The 17,555-nt window shown below is 39.9% G+C and overlaps 1 protein-coding gene across 8 annotated transcripts in view; it reads right to left on the bottom strand.

Moving 5' to 3' along the window:
• The window catches only part of cacna1g (calcium channel, voltage-dependent, T type, alpha 1G subunit), a 197,386-nt gene that overhangs the window by 72,570 nt on the left and 107,261 nt on the right, over nt 1-17,555 (bottom strand). For 6 of the 8 annotated variants that reach the window (XM_061705394.1, XM_061705388.1, XM_061705395.1 and 3 more), the window contains exons 9-14: nt 10,013-10,164; nt 9,580-9,765; nt 8,897-9,011; nt 5,983-6,138; nt 4,953-5,018; nt 745-838 (exon numbers count right to left, since the gene is read on the bottom strand). In XM_061705394.1, the coding sequence (XP_061561378.1) occupies nt 745-838; nt 4,953-5,018; nt 5,983-6,138; nt 8,897-9,011; nt 9,580-9,765; nt 10,013-10,164 (769 nt within the window). The remainder of the gene's footprint in view (nt 1-744; nt 839-4,952; nt 5,019-5,982; nt 6,139-8,896; nt 9,012-9,579; nt 9,766-10,012; nt 10,165-17,555) is intronic. The other 2 variants (XM_061705391.1, XM_061705392.1) reach the window with 1 other exon arrangement.

Here is a 17,555-nt window from a genome sequence, read left to right as displayed (position 1 = left end):
AGCGTGTAATGATGGGTGTCTCGGATACACCATCTGTTAGGTAACACACTTCACTTGAAAAGTGAAAGCTCGCATTGAGCCACATGGATTATGCATTAATCTTTTGAAAATAATATTATGTTGAGCAACCTCACAAATACATGACATGCAATGCGACTTTAAAAATGCAAATTCCTCTATCTTCAGACGATATCCGAGGCTTAAAAGATTTACGGCTCTTTGAACGAGGCTATCAGTTTAATACGGACCACCTGATACGGTACAACTGGGAGTTGTACTCCAAACGGTGGTTTTTATTCCTGGGCTTCTCAGTCTCTGTCTGCAAGAGCAGTAATTAGAGGGAATCCCTGACCAATATTAGCAAGGGGACATAGCAGTAATTAGATGGACTTCTGCCAGGTTTTTGTAATCACAATAATAATAAGCTCTATCTGTAGTACCTAAGATCGGTCTTGGTTTTGAGATCTTAAGTCCAGTTTTAGAGAGTCACGTCTTAGAATCTACTGTAGTATTTTTTTTAATCTGTATTTTCAAGGACTCAGACAAAGACAGAGACAATTTACAAGCCGTAACTTAGTATTGCCTTAGTTGTGTTTGCCATGCTTGTTTGTTTGTGGTCTTGACATGGTTTTCAGTTTGTTTGTGGTCTTGACTACAACACTAGCAGCTATTGCATTTGGTTTATGCCATCACTGACATGAACAGCCAAGTCTTGCTGGCATTGCCTATATTGGCATAGCTCACCTGCAGAGGCTGATAAATCCCTCTTACTGCCGTTAACATCCTCCATACTGGGTGCACAGGAATCAATCTCTGAACCTGTTTTAGAAGCATCACCCTTGACACAAACACACACACACACACACACACACGTGCAAACAATTTAGAGAAACACCAAATGAGAAATAATTTTTTCAAGTGAGACTGATCAGAAAGCAGTAGGTTGACGTTGCCTCTCAGTGCTGATCCACGCTGAGCTTTGTTTCGGTCATAGAATTCCATGAGTAACGTGCCAGGTTTGATTTTGGGATCAGTCACTTGAGGCAACGCGACTCTGCAAACAGGCAGGTGAATGTGCCACTTACCTGTTTCCAGAGTTAAAGGAACAAAGGGGAAAGAGGAAATTTGTTGATAAACCACACTGTGCAGGCATGCAAAAATAGTAATGCTGGTTTGCTGAAAAACATTGAAACACAATAACAGTAACATGCACGGGGGCGCGAACCCCTTACTATTTGACACATAAATGTGTTCAATATTCCCACTGCTGACAAAAAGTGATAGAAGGACACAGTACATGTACCTGAAAATTAGGGACGTATGTTGAATTTTGTTTGCCATAAATGTTATATTTTAATCTTATTCTCATTCACAAATGTATTGCATACTCTGGAACAGATTAATACCAACACATAATTTTTGTTTGTTTTCTTTTTTTAGTCCACGAATGTACAGGGTATATTCACATATTTAGAGTCGGGTGTTTCACGAACACGATCCTAGGAGTCACACTTGTGTAACAGAATGACCTATTCACCACACCTCTAATTTTTTTTACAAATGACTTTATTGTGTAAGAGTACTGGAGCCCCATATTGTTTTGGGGGTATAGTGAAAAATTGAAGCACTCATTTACATGTTCTCACTTACACTGATTTCCTGATTTCCTCAGACTGGTGGAGTGTAACAAAATTAGGTGAGGACTGCTGATGGACCAGGAGCCTAATCAAGTAAAGAGGTTCTTGGGACGTTCTGTGCTTGCAATTTTGCTCAGATTTCTGCATCTGGTTAACATACCATTGAGGGAGTGGTTGGGTGGGGGCAGAGCATTGGTGGCCAATCAGGAGCTTTCTATTTACACTTAAGTTATTATTTGAGTAACTAAATGCAACAAGGATTTGTGATATTAACAATAAAAATACATGCTTTCAACTTGTACTCAAATCGTGAAAATGTATCTACTTCTCCTGTCTGCCTGACCTGAGGTGATGGATAATTTCCATGACTTCAGTGGTTTGGTTGTTATTTAATGCTGATACAGAGTCAATGAGTAAAATAATACAGCTTTTGTACTTCTAGATAGGACATTCATGACAAAACGCAGCTGTATGTAATAATATTAAATGGGGGGTAAAAAATGTCATCAAAATTCAACTGAATTGGTTGCTACAAACTACATTTTTGAGCTGTGAGGCCCTACTATGCGAACATAAATGATCTAGTTTTAAAAATAAATCACCTTTTTATGGGTTGTAATTAGAGTGCTAACCATTAAAAGTGTGTGTGTGTGTGTGTGTGTGTGTCATTTTGGATATAGATATACATATGCCTATAACCTGATTTATCATTCAGGGATTATCACTGAGGGCAATTATGTCAAAGTTAAAATAAACGAGTGGAAAGGTGGACCTGATGTTGATTTGGTGCAGCGGTGGGAGGCTGGGGAAGGAGGGTTGTTGCGTTTGTGTGTGTGTGTGTGTGTGTGTGTGTGTGTGTGTGAGGAGGAGGAGGGGAAGGGGGGGAGTCGATGGTCTTGAGGGAAATCCTTGGTGATGAAATAGCTGGGATGTTTGGACAGCGTGTTTATCTGCCAATTCGGGCATGGTGGCTGGAGCAGGAGATAAGCCAGACCAGACCTGCTGCAGATAGCCAGACATTAATAGACACCAGTAGCTCACAGGAGGATCTCAATTACCTGGCATCAAAATGGGTCGCCATGGCAGATGGATGTTGATAGAAGGAAATGGAGTAATTGTTTGTGTGTTTTCCATAATAGGTTTCTTCCTACACTGGATGTTGAAACTTTGCAGCTAAAAGTAGGAGGCTAAAAGAAGGAGTAGAACTCAGTTTTCAAAACTGTTCTGTTTTTATTTATTTTTATTTTATTTTATTTACGGACTGCAAACTCTAATTTCCAATGAAAACTGCATGCATAAGTTGAATTGTGAATCCAGAATTTTCCTTACACAAGCTAATTGAGTGGTTCAATGAGCCATCAATAGAACATTACACAACATATGCTCTTACATTAAGTTTTTTGCTTGACACTGTCAATTTATTTGTGAATTTTATTGTGGCTTTAGTGTGTGTGAGTTATCGACCTATGCCGCCTCATACAGAGATATTTTATATTTTGCCCCCTTCTTGTTTCTAAACAAGGCAACCAAAGTTACATTTCATTGTGTAGTGGTCCAGTATATTATAACACGAATGCACATGTTATTTTTTCTCCATTAGAATGACAGGCCAAGTGTACCCTGCAACCACCACTTTATGCTATACTGTTCTATAAGTATTAAAAGTAGTTAAAAAACACCTGCAGCAACAGCCTAGAGTCAGATTTAGAAGGTGTTCAATAGTTGACAGGAAGGATTAGTACTATTTGCTTTTCAAAAGCCGCATTTCACAGGCCTTCATGGGCTCTCTTGAAGAGCCTGAGTCATGCAAAACAGGGTTGACCCGCCCACCCCCCACCATGTACGCCTTATTAGCTCGCATCCACGAGAACTACTGGATTTACATATCCAGCAGTGTTCGGGCCTCCCAGTAAAATGGCACCCTCTCTCCTCTCCGCTCTGTCCTAACCTGCAGCCTGATACAATAAGAGACTAGGAGGGAGCTTGTTGGCAGCCAGCTTTACTGCAGTGATCTCACCCTCCGGCTGGAAAGAGAAGCAGGGTAGAGTGCTGGTGGGAGGTAAGCAAACCAACTGAGGTTTAATGCTGCTTTTAAAGAGGGGTGACAAAAAAAACATGCACACAGTAAAGTGATGCAAGTCTTTAAGCACTCAGTTGTTTCTCCTAAACTAAATGAAAGCAATCATTCACTACCCTGATTAACAGGATGGGCAGCATGCAGGAGGAGGTGGAGAGTGCACCTAGAGGCGTGACATATCTTTAGGCAATCAGTCATATTGGTGGCCCTGTTTTTTTTTTGTTTTTTTGGCACCCGTGTGACAAACTGTGTGTGTAATCCAAACATTTTGGGACACACCATATTATTAATTATATGTTCCCATTTAGCAGAGTACATTTATGCTTATGTAAAATTATGTCACCTAAAACATTACCGATGCAGTATTTACAAGTTTTAGAGTGGTGACAGATTTTTATTTGTATTTTTGCCTTTTATTTTGAGAAAAAAAGGTTGTAATCTGAACAAATCTGCGACACACTACATTCAATTTCCAAATAATATATGATAAAAACAAACTCAGATTTCTGTTCGACATTAACAGTAAACATCACACAATAATAAGCAATATTTTTGTATGTTTGTTATACAAATGATATTTGTTGTTTAAACTAACTTATTTTCTCATGTTATTATTAGTGTTCATCTTTTGCAGCAATGACTCATCAAAGCAAGATATAAAATTCCATTCTCCCCTCACTTTGTTTATGCAGAAAATTAACCGTGTCTATGCTTCCGGAGTTCTCTGCTCCTAAAATAAATTCTCTATTGTATTGCACTGGTGGCAGAAGTCTTAGAAGCATGTGCAAACTTCTGGTTATAAAGGATACTTTATTTTATAACCAGAACACACAGCTCCTAGAGAGAGAGAGAGAGAGAGGCTATTAGGATGTTATGTGTTGACTGCTATGATATGCTATTATTATGCCAGCATTAGTCATAATTTCTATGTATTCCCTTTATCACCCCAAAACGATTTAATGCCAGATAACAGCGTTCTAATTGGATGTGCGCTTTGCTTTGTTCTCTATCCTGTATCGTAGAGTTTAGTTTTGGAGAATCGTTTTTTTCTTTGTTTTTTTTTCAGTAGGGCATCAGGCTGGGACATTTGAAAGATACGTGACGTATCTGCAAAGCCTCTGTGGAGATGAGTATGGAAAACAGCTAAACGGGGAAGGCAGAGGGAAATATCGGGGAGGGCTGTTAGTAGAGTAAGGGAAGGGCACGATAAGGGAGCTGCCATGCTTTACCGTACATACCCCTGCATCTACAGGCAGCTGAATTAGACTCAGTTGGGCATGCAAGTCCTCCCGCTTGGTCACTTCCTACAGTAGAAGTGATTGGTGCAGCCACACAGGTGAGGGAGGCGCGCATTGGGAGGGGGGGAAAAAAAGCACAGAAGTGAGAGGCACCGCAGCGGGAGATAAAGAGCAGACACAAAGTTCAAGGAGATTCAGCCTCGTTGGAACATTCTGAGGTCACCATGCGAAGAAACATGTCGCAGCCAATTTCCTGTCTCAGCGCGTGGTAGACAAAATGAGCTGTAGTAGAGTACATTAGCAGCCTCAATAACAGGAAAGCAAGAAGGTCAGAGAGTAAAGGTGAAGTGGACAGCCATGGTCTATGCTCCAATTTTTTTCAGAAAGCAGCCAGAATATGATCTTTCAATCCCAAAATACTGTACGTTTACACCTTGGCAGCAGAGCATTGCATTGTTCAAGACATGCGTTTAGCACCCATGCATCTTCTTGCGCAGCATTGAAGTTGATGCGCTTGTTTGCCTATGTAGAGTGTCTATTGCATGTGGTCACATTAGACATTTGCAGTCTCTACAGTGGCTACTGAACACCACAGTTTGTTATCGATTAACACAGTAGTGGTAGACAACAGAGCGTATGGATACATAGATAATGAGAGAATATGAGGAATGTGCGATGCCATCAATGTAAGTAAAAAAAAATAAAGTATTCATAACTGTATGAGAATACTTCCAAAGCGGTTAATATGCATATTTTTGTGTCTTGGCTCCAGATATCTCCTATGTTGTCTCACATCTTTCAGTGGATGGTTACCTAGCAACGGTAGCATGAGGGAAGTTTGGTAGATTAAAAATAAACTTTCAAAGAGGGATGTGAAGTTGACAAAGGAAGGAAGGCAAGCTAATAGACCAAATACCAATAAACAACCCCATGCTTTAGATGAATAATATCATAGTAATCTTCTTGGGGGGGAAATGCTCTTCATATGCACTTTGGATTAGTCATTTATTTTTAAAAAGTCACACTTTACCTCAGTTTGGAAGCCTTCAACCAAGATGGCCACCAACAGGTTGAACAGAACGTAGTTACCAAAGGTCATGAGGGCGATGAAGTAGAGAGCTGCTACCGGAGTTGTTGACGCCATGCCGTTATATAATACCTTGTTCCAGTCTTCTTGGGTCAAGATCTACAAGTGAGGAGGTGATAGAGAAGCAAAAGCATTGCACAATGTGTGATATGCAGTCATCATGTGCCTAAATTTGGCAATGTTTTGCTGTTTAGCTTTTACACCCCACTGGGGAACATGACTGTTAATTACATGTATCACTTCATTTAATAATAGTGCATTTGTCTTGTCTGACAAAGTTTTTAACTGGTGTACCAGTTGTTGCTGTTTTGTGCTAATTCCTTCCGTTTCTGGAAATGCAACACTTGCCAGAAACTCCTGGTACCATCCAACGTCGCATATGGTATGACAGTTTTAAATGTACACTATGAATACCATAAATCAGTTTTCAAACATTTTACACCAAGTACCACCTAAGGAAATACTTTGCTCTCCAAGTACCACCATAATGACCACCATTAAAATATAGCGTACTAGGCCCAAGTAATTAATCAAAGACGAAGTAGAGGTTACAGTCCTAAAAGTTTATGGTAAACCACTGTAACTTTATGCGCAGTTTTGAAGAGACTGGAATTAAATAATCATTCAATTAAATGTATTGCACACAAAAGTTAAAAATTGAACCTAAATAAATGTTTGAAAACAAACAGTTATAAACGATTAAATACAAATTTATCTAACTTAAAAGTTAAATGCAATTGAGCAGTACTGAACAAATGTACTGTTATGGATTTAAAAAAAACAAAAACAAACAAAAAAAAACACTAACATGATGCACAAACAATCGTCTGAGGGGATATAGATCAATGAGGTCCGTAAACACATTTCAGTTGCCACCGATTTTTCACCAGCGTATTCTCTATTTAATAAGGTTATACTGCTAACATTCGATCCTCCAGTCACGAATGGGTCGCTGAATCCTCTTCCGCATGTTAGACATCTTCATATGCAAGACTATTTGTGCCATTTTTTAAGGGAATGCTATAACCCGCTTCGATTGGAGAGGATTGAAGTCGACTATGGCCCGACGATAGCACCTTTAAAAAACCCACACAAACACAAGAAGACTCACAGAAAATCCACACCTGAGTTTCAAACCCAGACCCCACTGTGAGGCAGGCGTGCTAACCACTGGTACACTGTGCTTCCTGCAACATTTACCATTAGTTATTTATACACAAAGCTGAGTTCTTATTATTTATTCATGTTTTAGGTTTTGCGTATATTATTTGCCTCCACACTTTATACATATCACTTTTATGGCCTAATTAAATCAAGATTCAATCCATTATTTGCACCATCGTTGTTACCAGGCTTGCCAATGCAATGCTGTGTACATAGAGACACCTTGACACTTAACATGTTTCGTTAGCCGACGTATCAATGAATTATTAACAACGACTATATTCAGAGTGACAAATGCACGGATGATAAGAGCCCAGAGAAGGGTTGCGTTGAGCATGTTGTAAGATGACACGACATAATAGGAAAAGCCTATTGGATCCATGTAGCATACTTGGAAATGGAAATCGGTTGAAGATGAAGAAAAGGCTGATTGCCCTGTCAGTGCGGTTAAGAAGGTCGACGAGAGAAGAATACCTTTTATTTATTCAAGAGAGATGGTCTTTTAAGCCTTGCAATAGGACAATTTTAGTCAGCAGAACTGAGACAAAAAGAGTTTGTTATTTGTTCAGAAGCACTACAGCATATTTTAGTTTAACTATGTAGATTAGGGGTGGAAATCACTCGCATTTTAGGATTGCAAAAAGCCCACAGTGGTTGTTTCAGTTCTGTCAAAATAATCATACCTGTGTTTAAAATTAAGTGAATAGTGATGAATATTTGCATTAGGGGCTATCACAGTCTTATCAAACACAATACTATTTACACATCACTCACCTTGTGTGGTTGATGGACTTAAATATGGATTCACTGTGCTACAGAATACAGCTGTGAGGAGGAGCTGCACAAACCTCTGGCTGCACCCCATGATATGATCAAGTGCTTCATGTGCCACTTCTCAATCATGTCTAAGTTTTTATTTGCTGAAGATATTCACTCAGATGGCTTACTATTATGTTGCCACAGTGGTTCTCATACTGTACATATTTATGGACTATTTTGTAATAATATAGCCCCTATACCCCTTACATTACATCATATTACATTTCTGTATCATGTAAAAGAATTATGGCATTATCGTGAATGGTATGATATGGCACAGCCCTATCTCTCACATGCACATTTCACTTTTTGTCATTTAAAAAAAAAAAACATTACACAATTTAATCCATACATTTTCTGAGCCGCTTATCCTCACTAGGGTCGCGGGCGTGCTGGAGCCTATCCCAGCTGTCATCGGGCAGGAGGCGGGGTGTACCCTGAACTGGTTGCCAGCCAATCGCAGGGCACATACAAACAGACAACCATTCGCGCTCACATGCACACCTACGGGTAATTTTGAGTCTCCAATTTATGCATGTTTTTTTTTTTGGGGGATGTGGGAGGAAACCGGAGTGCCCGGAGAAAACCCACGCAGGCACGGGGAGAACATGCAAACTCCACACAGTCGGGGCCGGGGATTGAACCCGGGTCCTCAGAACTGTGAGGCTGACGCTCTTACCAGTCGGCCACCGTGCCGCCACACAATTTAATAAAACAATAAAATGTATTACTCAATTCAAAATCTGGATCAGGATGCACGCAAGAATGGACTGTTTCTCCCACAACTAATCTAGATGATGAAAGAACATTGTGTGTAATTCACAGCGAAGTAGGCAAACTTGTACACATAAGTAGAGAAAAGCTTTATACTCACTTGGAAAACAGTCACAATGGCCCAGAGAAGAGAGTCAAAGTTTTTCCTGTCTGGAAAGGTGTCTCCATCCCGCTCTGAACCAAATTTGCAACCAAACAGATGCATCCCCAGAATACTGAGAGGAGGGATGGATGGCCACAAACAAGAAAGAATGTGAATGTTAATAATCAAACAAAATCAACTGCAATCAGTTAAAATAAATATCAACATGCGAAAAAGAATGTTTTTTTTATTATTTATCTAGTACTGACTGCAAAATAATCTTAACACTGATTGGCTGAGAGTCATCTGGCTGTCAATGTATAATGAGATGCAGATATGTTCAGCACCATGGACAGCGCTGTAAAAGATAGCCCATAATAAACCGTCAGTGCAGCGGAACCCGAAAGTCAAACGCTACTGACGTTGTACAATTTGTTATGTGACTGAACCTTTCAGGAAAAAAGCCATTGAGATCAGTGAGGTACAGTAATACATTTTCATCAACAAACTATTACACGCACATTTAACATAAAGGTAAATTAATACCTTACTGACAGAGTGAATTGAAACTGAGCCTTATTATCTTTGGTAAGGCCGAATTTTACATAAGCTCTTGTACTGGATCACATTGGATTGTACAAGTTCATGTTGTGACCAATGAGTGTAGCCAGGACACACACACACTCACACACTCTGCCTACCTGAAGATGAAGATAAAGAGCATGAGCAACATGCAGAAAGTGGCCACGTTGTCCATGGTCTTCATCAGCACCACCAGTTGCCTCTGCAGGGCCGGCATGAATCGGACCAGTTTCAGCACCCTCATGAGCCGGAAGGTCCTCAGCACAGACAAACCGCCACCTTGCTGACCCACGATTTCCCACACACTAGTTGAGGGAGGATGACACATACAACGCATTTAATAACAATACTATGTAAAATAAAGAAAAGGACTAAACTCAAAGCAAAAAATTACGTACAAAAGCATACTGTTGTGATTGTGTTTTGGGTCTGTGCCTTTAAGGGGTGTGGCTAAACCTCTGCCAAAATCCATAACATTCCCTTGGTAGGTGGCAAGAGGTCATATAGCTTCATACTTAACACAAAGGGAGAGATGTAGTAGGTTCAACTCACCTGATGACCACAATGATGCCATCAAAAATATTGTAGGGGTTCTTAATATATCCAAAAGGCCCGTAGACCAATACTTTTAACAGCATCTCGAGGGAGAAGAGGCTGGTGAACACAATGTTACTGATCTCCAAGGCATTGGTCAGTTCATCAGGCTGAAGGGCAAAGAAAAAGTGGAGTAATTAGTATTTTACTGGCTATATTATTAATAAAAATCCATTTATCCTTTCATTAGGGTGGCAGGTGAGCTAGTGAATATGTGCTAGAGCCAGCCTGGGTACACCAATGACTGGTGGCCACTCAAATGCAGGCGCATACAAATATCAATTTATAGTTTCAATGTACCTAACATGCATGTTTTTGGAATGTAGAAGGGAGTCGGAATCCCTCGAGAAAACCCACGCAAGCACAGGGAGGATGAGCAAACTCCACACAGGAGGGCCTGAGCTGGATATCACAAGTGATATCTTCCATCTGCAAGTGTGCACTGATAATAAAGCCATATGAAATTCACCAGACTGAAGCAATACTTCCAAGTAGAAAATCTCAAAACCTGCTATGTCAAAGGCACAAAGGCAAAGTATACCAGGGACTGAAATAAAATTACATACAAAATAAAAATGTGTCTTTTCCCATACACAACACACACACTCAGCCTTTGTTTCACAGCCGAACAGACACGTGTGCCGATAAAAAAGCTGCAGCAGAATGTGCCTAGGATGTCTGCTTGGAGCTCTTCAGAGAATTGAGCTGTCAATCACAACAAGATCAAACAACTGGCATGTGTGTGCGTGTTGTGTGTGTTTTGTGTGCTATAGAGAATTTTAGAAAGAAAAAAAAGAAGAGAATGAGAGCATGCAGACAGACAAGTGAGCCAAGCAATAAAAGGCTAGGCACATCCAAACACGACACAATATGTAAATCAGACCTCTATTGCCAGTTTCGGCTATTATGGCAGAGGAGAAAAGACCCAAATGCTCTTATGCATCTGTGGACTATGTAACACCCCAGACAAGTGCTGTGAGGCCTTTCATCTCCATCCAATAAACAGTTTACACAACTCAAACATGGTGTCATTTGCACGCATTACACATACATGAAAAAAGGATGGAAGGTGTTGAAGGGATGTCTCCCATCCTGACGCATTTAGGCTATGGTGTAAAATGTTCCCTCCTGAGTACATTTCAGTTTGAGAATCCTACCGTGTGTGCATGTATCCCCAACCTGAACCAGAAGTTAATGTAATGTAATGTAAACACAGTGTATTGTCATCGCGTCTGTCTTGGTGGGCTGCTACTAATCACTGTACTGTGACGCTGTAAGCACCATTTCTCAAAACTAGCATGAATATACATAGAAAGGGAACTCAGAGATTAACATTAAATTGTTTTTTTTTTTCAAGTGTTTTATCAGCATGATTTATAGTGAGTTTGCAGGTTAAAAAAATAACACTTTTTGTCATACAGTATATGTTAAAACTGTCTGTATGATCTGACAGTAGAATATTATTAAAATGATCTCCTGAAAAATCACCCCTACCCAGCCCCTTCTAATGCCTCTAATTTAATTTTAATCATTATTTTACAACTGAGCACAGGTGTGACCGCATAGTCTGTCAATCATTTGCACATGCCCACCGTGCACACGCAGCCTCTTGCAAAGGAGAATATTATTGCTTCTTGGCCAGATTATTTACCATCATTTCTTGTGTATAATGTGCATTTCCCCCCCCCCACAATTTCAAAAGTTAATAGTGCGCATTATACATAGGTATAAGCGAAAATGGGGAAAAAGAATCATTTCACGTTCTATAAATGTATGCCACCATCTCGAGGTTCTGAAAAAGCTGTACACTTTCATTCAAATATGCCACTGCCACCTAGAGGTTATGAGAAAGATGTAGCCTACACTTTCATTCCAATATGACAGGGGTACGTATGACTGCATATATGTACAGTTGTGCTCATAAGTTTTTTCAAAAAAGTATTATGTGTTTAAATAAAGTGCTTAACTTTAGAATAATTCTGTGAAAAAACTAATATATAAAGCTGGTGTGTATCCTCTATGCAGACGGCTGCATGGCAGTGCTTGGAAAACCACTGCGTACGTCACGTCATTGTTCTCACTGACTCTTATACAGTAGTTCTAATTGATTGTACATGAAAAAAAATACAACATCAAACCGGTAACATTTTGAGCAACGTTGCACGCTCGTGACCAACCGAGGTGTATTTTGAGGCAGTAGCAGGCGAGCGGGATGCAGTGGTCCCATCCAGGTCAATTCCAGATGGGCTGCTGATGCGCTCGCGGTAGACTGAAATGCACTATGAGGCGGCCAAGCGAGTGTAATGAACTGGTCTCTTCCTGGAGATATGTGAGGCGGGGGTTATAAGGGGGGGATGCAAGGGCGGAGGGAACTGAAATTAGGCTATATTCAAATATTGCTAGCAGTTTGTCAACTTGCGTATTGTTCCTTTACGGTGCAATTATGAACCGTCACTTCAACACCACACTGAGCTTCATTAAAATTAAGGTGAGAATGATCTGAAATAGGTTGATAATTCAATTAAATGGTAAGCATTTTGCAGAATATGATTGGTTGGAATTCACAGAGCTTATGTAAAACAATCTACCATCCACACAAAGGTTTAGTGAACATCTCTGGACAAGACATTGCACAGTATTAAGTCATAACTCCCCTAAGACCTGAATGCAACAATAGGGCCTGGGGCAGGGAAAAAGAACGAGCAATACCAAGGCCCAATATTACACCATCATTATGAGTGCTTCAGAAACAACAAAACTTATTCATTTAATCTCTTCTGGGTCAACTTTAATGTCTGTCACAGTGGTTATGGACAAGGTACAGAAATATTGATCGTTGATAGGAGTGTGGACCTCAATATTGAGTATGGCATGTACATGGCATGGATAGGCAGACGGGCAGATGCATAAAAAAATCTAAAAAAAATGGCAGAAGTTGGACTTTGGAAATGGTTGTTCCAAACAAACGGATTTACTGTTCTTCGGACATGAGATTTCTTGAGGTTTTTTGGCTGTCTTTTCTTGATGAGCATGTGTTTAGAATTGTGCGTCGATCCGTGATACTGGTTGCAGGGACACGTTATTTCTAACTTTCTGGTGGTGCACTTCGTGAAGCTATGTCACTTGGCAAAGGCCAATCTATATAAGAGAATCCTAATAACTTAAATAAAAAAAAATAATACAAAAATCAGCAAACCAACTTGGAGGGTTAGGTTAAATTTTAAAACTGTTATTTGTAGGCAAATCCTGTCACCATTAGTTGGCGCTGTGACTACTTGAAGACACATGTATCTCTTCGGAGAAGACCATTAAGCGCACTCTAGAAATTTGGCCATGCTCAGGCCTTGGAGTTTTGTGTTTTATGGCAAAGTGTTAAACTCCCCTGCCATGCTTCGCTGAAATGGTATGAGAAATGTAGAGCAATTAAATGTCTCAACTAGCTTTTGCTTCATGCATTCATTCAACAGAAACTTCCTAAGCTATTGCGAGCGTAAAGTCAGGGTCTAAAAATGATGTCTCTGGGATGCATGGAAAACTAACACTAATACAAGTGTCTTTGCCTGCAAATTCTGCCATTTTTTGTTTGTTTTTCTTTTGTTTTACTTGAGACGTCATTGTAAGTCGTATAGTCATAAATCACTATGTGCATCATGAGCGAAAATCTTAAATGTACCCATCTGACACGCAAATAACGGCTGAATCAGAATCTGAACAGTGTCTGGAAAAGCTAATGACAAGCGCTACAAAAAATGGATGGGTGCATTTATCCAATTACAATCCCACATTCTTTCCCCTAAGCATAATCTTTATGACTGTATATTGCTACCTAAGTCCAGCATCAACACAAAAATCTAGATACTTTTAGAAGGCAAGAACATCAACAAGAACATCTGCTTTTTTTTCTACATCCTTATATTTTGTAAATGAAATGAAAGACAACCTGTGAAGTCACAGCATGACAGCTAATTTTAAGGGAAACTAATGGGTTGCCAGTTTTTGTGACTAAACCTGGTTGTAGTTTTCAGGGGGTAAGGATGGAGAGATGAGGTGTGGCACTTCTTAGCAAGACTGTTCAGTTCAAGTGCAAACACCTGCAGCAAAAATATACAATTTCTTTCAACTCCTGGCTCTTCTTGAAAAGGAATAATTGGCCCACATAATCCACAGCTCCTGCCATTGAAGCCTATTTGATGAAAGCCACACAGTATCTGTTTCATCTCAACTCTTTCTCAGTGTCTATCTTTTGAAATTCATCTAGGTTCACAGGCCTATCTATCTGATTTATCCATCTGCTTTGTTTAATCCGTTCACCTGATAGCGCTGGCAATAAATACCTTTAAAAAAAGTTCAAAGGGTAAACAAGAGCAGACGTTTGCATTCTTTCATATCATTGTTCTGAACTGAAACATTCTCTTCTGTCACAAATATGTATTTAGGTGTACCTGACGTTTGTATGTGGAATCACTCATAAACAGGCCACACACATAAATCTGATGAATATGTTTTAATCCCACATCTATGCATGGGAACACAGAATACACACACCTCTATAAAATATGTGGTTGATATGCCAGAACAAGAAACAACAAGTACTTTTATGAGCTGAGACCTGAACTGCTGCAATCTGGCCATGAGAATGATCATTATTTTTTCTCCCCACGGGTTCTGCTCTGCAATTGTTTTATCTTGTATAGTACACATTCCCCAGACATCATTCATGATTCCTGCAGAGAGTGAGACAATAAAACACTTTCTTGGACATATTATTGTGGTGGCGTATTTCAAGTTTACAATTATCAAAGGCGATTCATTTCTTAATTCAATAATGGAAACTGACGCGTGAGTACTAGCAAGGGAGAGATTAATGCCTACACATGTTGCGCGTGTTTAAGAGAGAAACTGTTGTTGCTTTTCTAATTGCCGCCTTGAATGTCCGTTTCCTGTGTAATGAGGCTACAGGAGCATGAGGAGGTAAAGTGTGTTTGATGAGGAATAGCGTAATCTGGTTAGCGCTAAAGTAATGCCAGCTAATCTGATGCAAATGGAATGCTGCACTCAGACTGCTAATGACGCAGCACTGCGCTTGGTGAGTGTGTTAATTTAATCAAGTGGCTGTGGTTGCTGTATCGGAAGTAATTTGAAGCATGAAATAAAGAGGGATATACGCTCGCGGTGATTATATGTGGATTGGTCTTGTTTTCGAAAAGAAAAAAGTTAGATGAAAAAGATATACAGGCAAGATCATTGACTCATTTAGTTGCTCCCCAGCATTCCATTAGAGCCAATATTTCCGATTGTTTCTAATTTACCTTTTAATTCATTTCATCCATCCATTCTCAATATCACTTATCTAGTTCAGGGTCGCGGAGGTGCTGGTCCCTATCCCAGCTGACTTTGGGCGAAAGGCAGACTACACCCTGAACTGGTTGCCAGTCAGTCGCAGGGCACTTATAGACTTGGAAAACCATTCGCACTCACATTCACCCCGTCACTGAGTGGGAACTGAACCCACGCTGCCTATAGCCAAGTGAGGCGACTGTATCACTACACCATCAGTGAGTGTTCATTTAAAAAAATAACTCTGTATTCACTGTCTAACTCACAAATGGTGTTGTTACAACCTTTTTATTATACAATAACCATAAAATATACATTAATTTTCAAGCAAAATCCGTCTACAATTTAAATTCATTTAGGTGCAAGACAGCAATTTCTGAAATATTGTGTTTTTACAGTTCTGTGTTTTTGCCTGAAAACAATCAGGCCAACATCCTAAATTACAAATATTTAACAAATCTAACTCATGATAGAGTAGCCAACTAAACAAATGGTTCTTCAGGTTTGTCATTCTTGGTGCTAAAATACATTGCATTGGTGAATTAAATGAACTTTGCAAGCATAAAAAATGTTTAAATGGCTAAAGGAGGGTGGCATGGTGACCTACTGGTTATAGCGTCTGCCTCACAGTTCTGAGAACCGGAGTTCAATCACCGGCCCCACCTGTGTGGAGTTTGCATGTTCACCCCGTTCCTGCGTGGGTTTTCTTCCGGCACTCCGGTTTCCTCCCACATCCCAAAAACATGCATGGTTGGTTAATTGAAAACTCTAAATTGCCCGTAGGTGTGACTGTGAGTGAGAATGGTTGTTTGTTTATATGTGCCCTGTGATTGGTTGGCAACCAGTTCAGGGTGTACCCCGCCTCCTGCCTGATGATAGCTGGGATAGGCTCCAGCACGGTGAGGAGAAGCGGCTCAGAAAATGGATGGATGGATGGATCGTTAAAGGAGACCTCCAATACTATCCAGAATTGACTTTTTTAATTGCTTGTATACAAATAGTCTCTGGCATGCCTGTCCAATGATCAAGTGTGAAATAAAAATACAAATATTTTGTTGTATGCCTTCCATCCATCCATTTTCTGTACCGCTTATCCTCACTAGGTTCGCGGGAGTGCTGGAGCCTATCCCTATTTCTGAAAATGGGTCTTTGAGCAAGGTTTTCTGAATTTTGTAACAATGTGGCTAATTTACATAATACCGCACCCACACTGAGTTTCTCCACATGGCTTGGCAGCTTGACTAGTCAAAAGGCCGCCATTTTGAAATGGCAGCCGGGAGTCAGGCCGCCAGATGACGCCAAAGGTAAGCAGAGCTGCAGTGATAGCAACGATTAATGTTAGCTAACATCATTATTAATGTTCGCTTCTGATGAACAGCACATGTTCGGTGGAATTACTGACGTCAATCCGCTGTACTAATTGACTAGTGTAATTTGGTGGTTTGGTGATGAAGTGCTGCCTCCACAAGTGAAAATCTTTATGGGTGCTCACTTTTTTTGCAACAGCAATAACAACAATATTAAATCAATGCAAAAGCAGAAAAGCACAAAATGTATAAAAATGCAACTAGTATAATTGGTGGGTAAAGTAGTCATAATCTGGATACATTCTATTTAGCACACATTCATCTAGATCCATGAAAAAAAATTGAGAACTTGTCAGGTAAAGGCAGCTGTGTTTTGAAATCTCAGTGAATCAGGAAATGACTGAACGCATCTTTTGATCACTCCAGTGATTCTGTCATTTGAATTTCACAGTCTTGAGGGCTGGAAAAGCCTTCCTCCAAAACCCAGATTAGGAGCTGGTGCATTGCAGCAAAACCCTGACTCAAAGTCTGCCGCCAGTGTTTTCAGAAATTCTTAATTCCTCAGACAATGATGGACATGAGCTATGAATGTTTCTGTTTGGAGCACGAAGTGGGTGAAAAATGTTTTTTCTCCCATTGTAAAAAAAGGAAGTGAATTGGAGAGTATACATATCCACAAAAAGAAACATACCATTGATCATTTATGATACTTATTGTGCTCATTTTTTATGTGTCAATAGCCAGTGATGTCATAGTTTATATAAAGTTACCATTGACTGCAGATGGGTTGCTAATGATATTAACTTGACAGTACACCTTGTACATTAACAAATAAACAAGTAGGGGGTGGGCATGTT

The sequence above is a fragment of the Phycodurus eques genome, chromosome 19 (assembly GCF_024500275.1).
Source record: "Phycodurus eques isolate BA_2022a chromosome 19, UOR_Pequ_1.1, whole genome shotgun sequence".
Classification (NCBI taxonomy): Eukaryota; Metazoa; Chordata; class Actinopteri; order Syngnathiformes; family Syngnathidae; genus Phycodurus; species Phycodurus eques.
Note: the sequence above shows the minus strand (reverse complement) of the source record. Positions and strands in the feature narration are given on the sequence as shown.